General features: G+C 41.5%; 1 protein-coding gene across 1 annotated transcript in view; it reads left to right on the plus strand.

Annotated features, from left to right (window-relative positions):
* nbeaa (neurobeachin a) overlaps positions 1-10,421 on the plus strand; it is a 167,504-nt gene extending 157,083 nt beyond the window's left edge. Inside the window, exons 51-61 of the mRNA XM_084729805.1 lie at positions 85-237; positions 342-506; positions 859-948; positions 3,278-3,470; positions 4,201-4,272; positions 4,517-4,672; positions 5,531-5,701; positions 6,787-6,888; positions 7,131-7,327; positions 7,718-7,869; positions 8,698-10,421. Of these exons, the coding sequence (XP_084585931.1) occupies positions 85-237; positions 342-506; positions 859-948; positions 3,278-3,470; positions 4,201-4,272; positions 4,517-4,672; positions 5,531-5,701; positions 6,787-6,888; positions 7,131-7,327; positions 7,718-7,869; positions 8,698-8,788 (1,542 nt within the window). The 3' untranslated portion in view covers positions 8,789-10,421. The remainder of the gene's footprint in view (positions 1-84; positions 238-341; positions 507-858; positions 949-3,277; positions 3,471-4,200; positions 4,273-4,516; positions 4,673-5,530; positions 5,702-6,786; positions 6,889-7,130; positions 7,328-7,717; positions 7,870-8,697) is intronic.
* The last annotated feature ends 3,180 nt before the right edge of the window (positions 10,422-13,601 follow it).

The following is a 13,601-nucleotide window of genomic DNA, read 5'->3' on the forward strand; positions in this document are numbered from 1 at the left end:
GTGAATCAAATAAACCAAATAATGAGGGTAGGAAATGTGACAGAATTAATGATTTTGTTTACATGTTCCTGTTGTGTGGATTAGGAGCTGATCCCAGAGTTCTACTACTTGCCTGAGATGTTCGTCAACAGTAACGAGTACGAGCTCGGCGTGCGTGACGACGGCGTTCCGGTGTGTGATGTGGAGCTTCCTGCCTGGGCCAAGAAACCCGAAGACTTTGTCCGCATTAACCGGATGGTGGGACTCACAGACAGTCTTTACTAAAGTATAAAAAAACACACTGAGCATATCCTTGACTCTGCCTCTTTCCTCCTCTCTCTGCACCTGCTACCTGTCACCAGGCGCTGGAAAGCGAGTTCGTGTCATGCCAGCTGCACCAGTGGATTGATCTAATATTTGGCTACAAGCAGCGAGGGCCGGAAGCCGTCCGAGCTCTCAACGTGTTCGACTTCTTGTCCTACGAGGGAGCAGTCACCCTGGACAATCTAGACGCTGCGCAACGTGAGGTGGGTTTCTGTGACAACACATCACTCTTGTTTCACAAGTTGATTATTGCAGTGCAGAAATATCCCCCTCATGAGTTTCTCACTCCATGAGAGAGAGTGCTTTCTTCAAGATCATACAGTAGCATCACACTGATGTGATGTTCAAAGCTCTGAGATGAAGAGTCACCAGATAATTACTTCTTATGGCTGAAAAAATAGTTTTTTTAATTCTGGGGAGGAATTCAAAGTGCTCGCATGTAGTTCAGGAAGCACAAAAGACAAACATCCATATTTAGCGACAGTAAAGTAAATCTAAAATTGTTTTTGTTTTTCGAAAACCTTCATCTTCCTCTTCCTCCATCTCTGTCTGCAGGTGATTGAGACCCAGATTCAGGCGTGCGGTCAGGTCCCCTCCCAGCTGCTGATCGAGCCACACCCACCTCGCTCCTCCGCCATGCACCTGGTGAGAAAGCTTCGTCAGCCTCAACAAGTCTTAATCAAAGTTATATTCGCAAAGAGTTTAATTTAAAAACGTGTCTGTTAAATTAGCAGAGCTGATGTAACAGACTCACTCTTCAACTCACTTGTGTGTGAAGCAGCGTGCTGTTTTTTCCAGTCTCTACTTAGCACTGCAAGTAAAAGGTCGATCTAATCTGGCTCACTGGATGTAGACTGTGGGTGTAAACCTGCCATTAGCCGTTTATTTCAGCATCTGCTATCTGCATGTTATGGTTTTCACAAAAGAGTACTGAACTCTGATTTATGTGACACATTAGTCCTTAGAGTCTATATTGTGTGTGTTAATTTTTCAACATTTTTAACCCATTTCAGCCAGGGGTGGAAGTAGGCCGGTACAATCCAGTACGATCCGGTACGCCGTACCACTGAAAGATTCTGTGTCGGTACGCTGTACTGGGAAGAGGGGACAGCAACTGACTGCCACATACCACATATCAACATCACATGTCACGATTGCATTTCCAACAAGAAAACAAATCTGATCATGTTTGGTCATCATAAACAACAGTTAGTTTTCTAAATTGCTTCTAAATTGCTCCAGAGTGTTTGTGTCAGCAGAGACCTGCGAGTTTTTAAGTCGTGCTTCAGGGAACCCCACTGCCTTTTCAAAACTGTTTAGTTTTGCGCGGGGCATTGAGAAACAATGATCAACGATTTCACCGTTTTATGATGTTTTATGGACCAAAATAATAAGAAAAATTAGGCTGTGGGGTTTTGACAGGCAGTCTTTTCTTGCAAAACTCTCCTTAGCACAAGGACAAACAGAATATGATGTGATGTTTCATGATGTGGCGTTTTATTTCAACAATATGGATGGCAGGTCAAACATCCATGGATCGTTCTGTATCGCTGGCATCATAATGATGATGCAGGTTTGCATAAACACACAGGCTGCATCCGACATTCCATACTAACGTGCTATTTAGTACACTAAAACAATATGTTGTATGTCCAAAATCTTTGCATGAAATCAATGGTATGTGAGAGCTGTACTATTTCCAGGGCAATAATACAGTCTGCAAGCACTTAACACTAATATATCCCACAATGCAATGCAGTGGTGACAAAAACAGCATGCAACCACTGCATAGAAAGTGATTTCAGATATGGCATAGATTTCAGTCGAAAAGTATGGAGATGGAGAAAATGTGTAGATGTTAACTTCTATTTTAAGGTGCACATCAGAGACGTGGGGACATTTAACTTTTTTTTGTTGTTGTTGTTCAATTATGTGCCCAGTGGTCTGCTGAAGATTCAAAGAGAGACTTGAAAGCTGTTCAGTCTGTTGTTGATTAATTTAGTTGAACTTTTCTTCCAATTTTAGTTTTATCAACATTCACAAATTACTCTGTGGCACCAGCACCATTTAAATCAGTAATATATCATTTGCTATGCATGATGTTTTTTCTACAGGATAGAGCCGTTAAAAAATTGAATGTGTGTCTTCAAGGATGCACAACGCTTTAGGAGAAGAATATAAAGTGATGAAGGTTGGAATAGTCGTACCGGCAAGAACATGAATCTACTTTCACCCCTGATTTCAGCCCCTATACACTGATTAAAGCTACTACAAGGAGTTTTTAACTGCTTATGAATCAGACTCAATGTTGGTGTTTACATTTTCCCAGGCAAAGTTAGAGTGAGTACCAAGTTAGACAGTTAAAAAGAAGAAGGAGCAGATTTTTATTTAGACATTATTTTTGACATTATATTTTGTTGTTGTAGTGGAGGAAACACTTCCACTTTTGTCCACAGGGTCCTCCAAAATCAACAAAATGTGAAAGCTCCTTGTAGTAGCTTTAATTTTAGTCAACGTAGTCCTCTCATATGAAATTGCTTTATTACGAAGCTGTAAGGATTTTATTACATACAAGCGTATGTAATTATGGTTTTTTTTTTCAAAGCCAGTCCTGCCCTGGTTTGAGCCCCTCCGTCCTCCCTGCTCCCCTCAGCAGCAGCTCGAGGCCTCAGTGTCTCCACATCAGAGCCATGATCCATTTCAACCCCGCCCAGCCAGCGCCTCCACCTCCTCTCCTCGGCCTCGAGCCACCCTCAGTGTGTGTACCTGCTCTGACCCTGTGCTCCCACTAATATACCTTTTCCCTTCCCTCCCTCTGTCCCATCTGTTCTGTCTCTCCCTCTACCTCCGTCTCCATCTCCCCCTCCTCCCCTTCCTCTCTCCTCCGACCCCCCCCCCCCCCCTCGCTCTGGCCTTCTCCCCTCCTCCTCTTCCTCCTCTCCGTCCCTCTCTCTTTCTCTGTCTGTCTCACCAGTGTTTCCTTCCCCAGAGCCCTCTGATGTTTAAGGATCAGATGCAGCAGGACGTCATCATGGTGCTTAAGTTCCCATCCAACTCGCCTGTCACGCACGTCGCAGCAAACACGCTCCCACACCTCAGCATACCAGCAGCCGTCACCGTCACGTGTAGCCGGCTGTTTGCCGTCAACCGCTGGCACAACACAGTTGGTGAGTGCACACGTTTGGCAGTTTTTATACTGTTTCTATGTGGATACAAATGACACTACATCTGCTGCCTTTAAGTTATAATAACAAAATTCATCTGAACATGGAAATAAAATCCCCCCAATTCTCACATTTTTTAAAGTCACACACCACTTTCACCCTCTAATTCTCTTTAATTTAGTTTAATTTATTTACATTTGCTGTAGTATTGTATTGGGCTTTTAAAGAGAGAAATAAGCTGATGCTATCTGGGGGATCTCTGTATGTAAAAGTTTGGGAACCCCAAGACAAAATGAGCAAATGAAGAATCAAAGATAATGACAATATCATCTGAAGCTATGCAGCAAAGATTAATCTATGGATGTATACAAACTATGAGATGTTGGTTGATTTCAGTGGTATTAACTGAGCCTGTGGTCTTCAGTTCTGTTGTATTATATTATATCAGTGTTTGGATGTTGACATAGAAATATTTGTTAATTAAAGCCTCGATTAACCTCATTATTGACCTCATTAGCGCAGCAGGCTCGCTGTAATTAGTCGTGGTAATGTGATTACAGAGGGTCATGAGGCAGCTGTGACTTTTGTTGCTGATCGCCACATCAGACGTTTATGTTTTTTAACATCAGAGAGCGCTCGACCGGGGTGATTATATGAGAGGTTGTAGTTTAGCGTTTATCCTTTATGATGTGTGTGTTTATGTGTGACCGTCTGTAATGTTTGACCCTTTCAGGCCTCCGTGGAGCTCCAGGATACTCTCTAGAACAGGCTCATCATCTGCCCATTGAGATGGATCCTCTCATAGGTCAGTGCACCAGCATCTTCACTTCAGATCACACTGAGATAATGAAGGCGGCAGGTCAATATATCCCATGATGCACTGGCGGTTTACACGCATGCAGTGCCGAGGCTGCAGGCAGTAAAATCTGCAGCGGTTTTGTCGGCAGTTGAAACTCTCAGGACGGGTTAGAGTTCGTCAGATAGCTTGTTAACCATGTTGCCTTCTCGTGCCCTCATTAACCTGCTAACATCTCTGCTCTCCCGTGCAGCGAACAATTCAGGCGTGAACAAGCGTCAGATCACTGACCTGGTGGACCAGAGCATCCAGATCAACACGCACTGTTTCGTGGTAACCGCTGACAACCGCTACATCCTGGTCTGTGGCTTCTGGGACAAGAGCTTCCGTGTTTACTCCACTGAAACTGGTAGGTTTTGTATTATTTATAAGACGTGGTGTTTTTTTTAAACTCCTGCTTCAGTTTCTGATTCTGCCAGATTCTCTACTTTATATATGATTTATTTGTAGAATTTTAGACGTCTTGCTGTAAACCTAGGCACAAACTGTATGGTTTGAGCTCGTTTCTAACCTGATTTTTTAGCCGCACAACTCAGTTTAGATTCCGACCGAATTTCATCTTCATCCGACATCATTTGCCGTGCAGTGCACAGGGGGGGATCATGGACCAATCAGCTGCTCCCGAACGGCTGCTTCTGACATGTCAGAAATTTGAAGCAGAGCTTTGAGTTGACTTCACAGCATCAATGCCCTTTTTTTTGTCCCTGCACCTGCAACTACCACGCTAACGTGGACAGAAAATGCGGACAGTGTAACCTCTCTGCAAAATACTGTAATACTAAAGTTTCGGCTCACAGATGATCAGCATGGTTCTGCCCTGCTTTCTGCCCAACTTTTGCCTGTCTGAGCTTTTAAACTATCAAAATATCTTTATTGACAATTGCCAATAGCAAGAAAGGTCCTCAGGGGCCAACGGGCAGAGGAGGAACAACTCGCTTCAACCATAAGCTATTTATTAAATAGGATTTCAACCTGGTTAATATACAGTCTATGGGTCCAACTCACTATTTTGACTGCTGTACTCATTTTTGCATGTGCTCTTGCTACCTTCTCTTGTAAAATAGATTATCATTGTTGTTATTGATCCAGAGATTTCAAAAGGTGACACTAACCTGTTTGTTAACCTGTTTATTTTTATCGTGGAATCGAGTCTGAGCAGAGGCCACACACTGACTGATTTATCCATCTTCCTCCTTCCTCCCCACAGGAAAGCTGACCCAGATAGTTTTTGGCCACTGGGACGTGGTGACGTGTCTGGCCAGGTCAGAGTCCTACATCGGAGGAGACTGCTACATCGTGTCGGGCTCCAGAGATGCCACTCTTCTTCTGTGGTACTGGAGTGGAAGACACCACATTATAGGGGACAACCCAAACAACAGTGAGTGGAAATAACGTGTGAATATTCATCTGTCTGTGTGTTTGTGTGTTTCGAGGTCCCTTTCACACATGCAGTGCAACTCTGCACTTAATCATCATTACCTGGAGGAGCTGAAGACAAATGTCCACATCAGTGAATGTGTAAACTGCATTGTTAAGGCAGACAACATTATTCACTTTATATGAGACTAACATTAATACTGAATTATATTAAATGTTTGTGAAGTGTCTGTTTGAGTTGTGAGAAGCCATAAAGGATCTTTTATAAGAGCAAGATATTTATTGTCAGGTTGGCTCTGCTAAATTTAACAATATGTTAACAGCATGATAAGGTGCCCTGTGGCAGTATGTTTTCAGGTGTCTTTTTAAATCAGTTGTATTTTTCCTTATTCCACAAGGTCCTCCGTCTTAATTGTGAACGACACATCAGTCTTTCTTTCGGTCTGAATAGAAGAGAAAAATGTCCACAGGCCGCCTTCCCTCATTTCTTTTCTTTGTTTTCTTTCCTCCTCATAGGCCACTGGTGAAGACGAGGGACTTACTTTTTAAGCTCCCAAGATTTATTAGCATTTTGAGGTGGCTGATTACTGTGATCTAACAGTACCGAACAGAGCCAACTATTTTATCTTGTCTTTATTTGTCAGGGCATAATAAAAAGAGGTTACGTCATCATTTTTGTTGTAAATATTTTTTAATTTACATTTTTGTCACAATTTGGTCATAAAATAAACACAGGTGAGTCAGGTGAGAGTGGAGTCACACTCCTTGTCCATCCTTGTCCATCACCCTTTTCTGCTTCCATCATTGTTTATTAATTTTGACACTCGGTTTGTTACGGTATCAAAGAAAAAACAGTCACAGAAACAGATCCCTCTTCACATGAGTCCTCCTCCTCCTCTTGCTCCTCACCTAAACCATACAGAGTCTTTCCAACATGGACAATGTCCCAACCTGACGGGCAGGACGGAGTTTGGAGTTCATGTGTACATGAGTGCAGAAAACAGCACAGCTCCCACAGTGGGGACAGAGGCAGAAATTGTACAGGCATTATGCAGAAATGTCTCTGACTTTTGATTTGTCTTCCAGGTGACTACCCTGCTCCCCGGGCAGTACTGACAGGACACGACCACGAGGTGGTGTGTGTGTCTGTCTGTGCAGAGCTGGGGCTGGTCATCAGTGGAGCTAAAGGTTTGTGGGTCTTCATATATCTTTACAATTCAGATGTATTAGACTGTTGTCACAGTGAAGTGTTAAAACTGTTCAGGAGAGCCCTTTGCTCAGGACTTTTCAGGTAGACTGTACTTTAGATTACTGAAACACAAAACTTTTCTACACATGACTGGATGAACGGTTTAATTTAGACTAACCTCACCATCACCAAAGCCATATGTTTAACAAAAACACTATCTTGCTTTTGTTCGTCTCCTCAGAGGGGCCGTGCCTCGTCCACACCATCACAGGGGACCTGCTCAGGGCCCTGGAGGGGCCAGAGCTGTGTCAGCGGCCCCGCCTCATCTCCGTGTCCAGCGAGGGTCACTGCATCATCTACTATGAGAGAGGCCGCTTCTGCAACTTCAGCATAAACGGAAAACTGCTGGCACAAATGGAGGTCAACGACTCCACACGGGTGAGGCTGTCAGAGTTCATACTGATGATCTTCTCTACTACGTATTGAATGTTTAAATGTCAAATGTTAGGTTAAATGTTCAAGTTATTATTGTTATGCCGATTCAAGGCAATATGAATGTGAGTATTATGATAAATATTTTATTAAATTCGAGTAAATGGTAAATAATTGTTTTCTAGGGCTTAAAATTTAAACTGATTTTTCCATTATATCCATCATAGTTTTGCAAGTATGGCTGTGAAGTTGACATCTGAATTTCATCAAAGTGACATGAAAAAGTCTTAGATTTATCATGGAGTCCTGCGTAAACAATGCAACATACTGTCGTCCAGCATACAGGAGCACTTGACCCTCTTCTAACTCCTCGTTCTCCTCGTTTTCTCTCTCCAGGCGATCCTGTTGAGTAGCGATGGACAGAACTTGGTGACAGGAGGTGATAACGGGGTGGTGGAGGTGTGGCAGGCGTGCGACTTCAAACAGCTTTACATCTACCCGGGCTGTGACGCAGGCATCCGTGCCATGGACCTGTCACATGACCAGAGGTAAAACACACAGACTCTGACGGACACGGTGTGACCGTGTGAGACAAATTCAGGGCAGTGTTTTTCTTTGAGACCGCTGTTTTTGGGGAAACTGGGTCACCTCAAAGGGGACAGCTGAGAATACAGAATGAACAGTAATGGGGCAGTTATTTGTCCTGGTCCAAAGAAATATACAGTTATTGATGCACTGCAACTAGGGATGTCCTGTCAATTGGCAACTGATCGTTATCAGCCAATATTCAGGCAAAATATGCGATCAGGGGAACAGTATTAATGCTTTCTAGTCACCGATTGTGAAAACTGATTGATGAAGCCAGTTCTCAGCTGAGTTGGTGTCACTGTTGCATACTAACTAAACAAAGGCAGAACTTGACTTGAGAGTAAAGCTACAGAATCAATAAAAAAGCTATTTTAAAAATATGTTTTTGTCTTTTTAGAATATTTTTTGGGGCATTTTGTCTTTATTGACAGTGACCGAAGAGTTTGTTTGAGTGGGTTTTTAAAAGTGATTTAAGGACAAGACAGAGTTTGCCACCCTGATCTTCTCTGCCCCAATCTCAGAGGCCTAACTGCAAAGGCTTGGTAAAATCCTAAATAAAATCTTATAAATTTACTTGTAATTCAGTAATATTTAAGTTATGTAACAGCACTTGTACTTGAGTACAGATTTTCAGTACTCTGTCCACCACTGCTCTTTAAGTATCTGTACTTCTACTTGAGTAAAGAATGTATACTGGCCTATAATAATCGGCAATCAGGATCGGCGGCAAAGAAATACATGATTGGAGGATCTGTAACTGCAACCCTTTTTGTGTCCTCTGTCCTCAGGACTCTCATCACTGGCATGGCGTCCGGCAGCATTGTGGCGTTCAACATAGACTTCAACCGCTGGCACTACGAACACCAGAACAGGTACTGAGGTGGACAGCGTGAGGAAGAGGAGGCTGGAGTGAGGAGAGAGGAACAAGAGGGGAGAGGAAGTGATGCATTCTGCTGTGTGTCTGCGATCCACGGGGGAAACCACAGGTACCGAGGGGAAGGAAAAACACGAACCGGACCTTAGGCTCTATTTCCCTTGTGAAGTTTACTTGATTTTGAGGATGCGGCAGCGCTGGTGGAAACAACTTCCTCTGTACACACACAAGTGTGTAACCACAGACACATAATACCCTGAAGATAAACACCAAAACCTGCTAATAAAATAGACAGACTGCAGAACGGAGAAAAAGAGCAAGTCAAGCAGACCTTGTAGAGGTCGATCATACCCGTACCACTCACAGGACTGGCTGCAGTTGCCGTTCCTGGTACGCTTAATGCTTCACAGACAAAGAACCTAAGTTTTGTTTTCCCTTTCTATTTTTCTTCTTCATCAATTTTGTTCTCTGCTTTTCATTTGAGGGGAGTTCAGTTTGGGGATTATTTTGGGTGGACTATAAATTAAGACTCCTTCGACGTGTCTAAACTGATTAGAAATGGTCAGAAATGAACCAGCGCCACCCACTGCTCAACTACCGGTGCTATTGGCTTGATCTTAAATTCACCCTTGAAAAATTGCCTGGGGTTATGATTTAATTTTATTGGATTTTATCTGGTTTTCTTTTACTTTATAGTGTTTAATTTTTATGTTTTGTTTTTTTCCTTTTACCTGCAGCAGGGTTAAATCTGATTCTTATGTAAATAAGACTCTGCTTCCGTCAGAGTCGACACGTGTTCTTTCACTACACAAACTGCGCTTATCACCTTTAATTTATTAATGACTTGCTGTATGTAAAATATTGTGTAATAATTATTATAACGTTGACAAGGCTGATGGTAATAACGGCGGTGTCAAGGATGGTGATAATTTTGCCGGAGATGGTAACGATAAAGAGATCTTGCCAGTGCCACCAAGGATGACAACCACAAGACTGACATGATTTCCTTTGTATATTTGGTGATTGTTTTGTCAAATATGTACATATAGTCTTGGTTCAGGCTCGGTGGGAGACTTAATCAGCTGAATAAGACTGAAAGCGCAAAGGAAACCTTCACTTACCCACATTTGTTGATTATTTAAAAAAAGAGAATCAAATCAATGTAAAAGTTTGTTTTGTATTTGCACTTTGCACCAATCACATATCATTATTTATTAGCTTGGTTCTTTCTGGTCGGCTGCCATTTTGTTTAGGTCCATTTTCCCGACGGGATTATTTGTGCATTGATGTTTGTATTTAAAACGTTGAGCTCATGTGTGATTATTAGGTTTTACAACCTCACAGTTGTAAGCAATATCATGATTCTGTAGCTGATAGAGGTGGGGAGGAGGGCGGAGACGAGGGGGATGAAATGTGAGATGTACTGTATGTGTGAAGCCATCTTGATCAAATGCGCACATGCACATACTCTATCGACAGGTTCAACTTACGTATCCAAAAAAAGGTTAAATATTTTTGGATCTATGAAACCCTGAAAACTATTGTATTCATGTTTTATTGCAAAGATGTAAAATATGACATGTGTGAGTTGAAAAAAAAAAATCATGATAAGAAAAATAAAATATGCAAAGAATTTGATGACTTGACTTTTCATTGGTTACGTATTCGGCTTCACTAAAACACAGAGGCGGGAAGAACTAAGAGCAAATACTTTGATACTGACCACATTTTACCTTTTCTTCCTACATTCAGAACAGGCTCGTTACTTTAGTTTTAATATGTGAGATGAATTATTGATTATTTTATAATGGATGAAACGGTAACACATAGAAAACATGATTTCTTGTGTATCCATCAATGCATATCAAGGACGACAGACCTAACAAAATGAAAACATCACAAAAGACGTAACAAGATGAAAAAGACATAATGAGATGAAAAAACTATGTAAAAGGCCTATCTAGACGAAAAAGGTGCAAAAACATTGACAAAGACACAAGACAAAAGACATAACCCGACTAAAAACAACATAACAAGATGTATAAGACAGAAAACAACATAAAGATGTCACAAGACAAAAAGGAGGTAAAAAGACAAAAAAAACGTAAAGACATCAGACAAAAAAGACGTAACAAGACAAAAAACAACTTGAAAGATGAAACAGGACAAAAAACAACACTCAAGACACAGCAAGATAATAAAGACAACAAAAAAAACAACATAAAAGGCCACAAGACAAAGAAGACATAAGACGAAATACAATGTAAAAGACGGAACAAGAGGAAAGACAAAGGTCAGTTAGCTTTGCACAGAAACAGCCAGCAGAAATGTCCTCCAGAGGCTGACTTTTCACTTTTATACTTTGACTACATTTCAGGGTCTGTACTTTTTCACTTTTACTTGAGTAAAGAAGTTGATTCAGTTCTTCTGCTTTTTTTTAGACAAGTGTCTGTACTGCCACAGAATGTCTGTTCTTTTGCCACCTACACTAAAACACGATAGTAGTGCTGCAGAGAGAGCAAGACACCAAGGACATTTTATTGTAGTGTTCACGAGACAGCCGCCAGAAAAGAAATCCTCTCATATGGTTTCAAGAGACTCTTGAGTTAAAATGTTGCACCACGATCTCGTCTAAACAGCCTTTGTTGTGATTTTCATTTCAGGCATCTGTTACTGTCAGCCACATTCTGCAGCACTTCTTTAAAAAACACAGACTCTGAAGACATACAGAAAAAATAGGGTCTGGTCCTTCATGTCTCCTGCTTAAATCAACTCCATGAAATAGCTTAAGTTCCCTTAAACAAGGTGTGTAACACAAAGCCTTTTCTGTGGACTTTCGAATAGGAAAACAGTGTAAAAATGTGCTTAAAATGAGCCTTTTCCAGGTGTGAATTTGGTTAATTGCATTTCACAAGTGGCTGTAGACTTATCCTCGGGTGTTAGGAGTTTCAGTTAACAGGATATTAAAGGACCTTTTATAGCAGAGCCCCTAATCACATAGAGATGAAAGAAGAAAATATCTGTTACAAGCAAAAAAAGAGAGGATACAGCATATTCAGTGTGTGAGTCAGAAATCCTAGGTGGCATCCGTTTAACCAAAAGGTGTGAGAGAGATTGAGTTATGGCACAAGACAGACTAAGTTATTATTGTGTGCATGAGAGGCTGAAGGTGCACGAGAAAGTCCAAGCGTGCGTGAGACATGCCGCATCAGACGGACCACGTGAGAGTTTGGCTGCACCATCACCTGACAAAGAGGATTTGTCAAGAACGACACAGGCTGGTCTGACCTGACTCGTATTGTTTGTGGCCTCGCTGCCACCATCACTGCTGTCTGGGCCCTCAGCCGCTATTGAATTTTGTGAAGAAGTGTGACAAAGATGAATGAACCTTTTTCAAGTCGTTTGTTCTGGATGTGTCGTGTATTTTGTAAAAAAAAAACAAAAAACCTACATCTCAAAGTATTGAAATAAAAATGATGTATTTTGAGCAGAACCAACCGTTACTGTGGCTTATTCCTGAAATACAGACAAGGCTGACAGCTGCACAGAGCTCTCATGCATCAGTCACCATGGAGACTACGATCGGACGCTATACGAGCTGACAGGCAAGAGAGGGTAATCCGTCACGCTGTTAGACCTGTCCGTCTTTCAGGACCAGCATTTCATCTTGTTGCTTATGCCACTTTTGACCTGGTCTGTCTGTAGCTGCAGTCAGAGGCTGCCTGCCTGTCAACAGTCTACAACACAAGCCTTGTTTTTTTTTCTCACCTTCACATCTGCAGGAAGATGTCTTCTTGAGCAATCGCCTTTCTCCAGGAATCCCGAAGAAATTTTCCAACCTTTTTCCCTTTTCTATCATTGAATAAACTGACAAACACCTACTAAGTGATATATTTTATGGATATTTAATATTATATTCGATGCATATCAATAACAGTGCAGATCAACTTATAAACTGTACAAATAGAAAAGGTCACTCAGTAGAGTGTAGATCCACAGCAGTGAACAGATGAAGCACCTACTGCAATGTCACCACAACTGCCAGAGGCAACCAGCTGAGACAAACAAGATTTCAAACTGAAGCAGTTGTTGATCACTTGCGGCCAGTTAAGAAGTGAGAAGTCAGCAGTCAGTCAAGTCAAAAGATTAGAAAATTACTGCCTCGCAGGTTTATTCCTCCACCAACCAGTCATGTTGCAGTTTGCATCCATGTCTATCCAGACTCATACATCCGCAGTGAAGAACTTTAATATGGAGATTACCACTACATTGCCCTGTAACTTTGACAGAATTTAATAAAAGGTATTAGGTGTAATTTTTTTTTTTGGCAAAATGAAAGTTCACACTGTGTATGTGTGATTACACTGAATAATTTCAAGTGAGAAACATCTTGTCATCACTTTGAGAAGTACAGAGGACTGATAGAAAACAGAACATTATGATAAGCCTACAGTATACATTTTATTTTATACAGTTTTCTTTCACCTCTTCAAGACAAGAAAGCCAGTGAGTGTGCAAAATACCCAGAGGCAATCGTGTGTCTTACCTTGTGCTCTAGTGTTATGCTGAAGTCTTACACGGACTCAAGAGACAATTTCATGGACGCAAGGCAAAGCAATCAACTGCTAATAATGATGTTGAAGCAGAAAAAAATCCACTGTTTTTCAGGTTGTACGGAGAAGTTTTCTAAACTACACAACCTTTACATTGTGGATCATTTGTAACAGCGTCACCCATGTAACGATGCTGTACGTGAAACAACCAGGTTGTCACTGCCAATATAAAAGGAGAAAAAACACAGTATTTTTCTGGATTCAT

Source organism: Lutjanus erythropterus, chromosome 11 (genome assembly GCF_056507025.1).
Source record: "Lutjanus erythropterus isolate fLutEry1 chromosome 11, fLutEry1.hap2, whole genome shotgun sequence".
Classification (NCBI taxonomy): Eukaryota; Metazoa; Chordata; class Actinopteri; order Lutjaniformes; family Lutjanidae; genus Lutjanus; species Lutjanus erythropterus.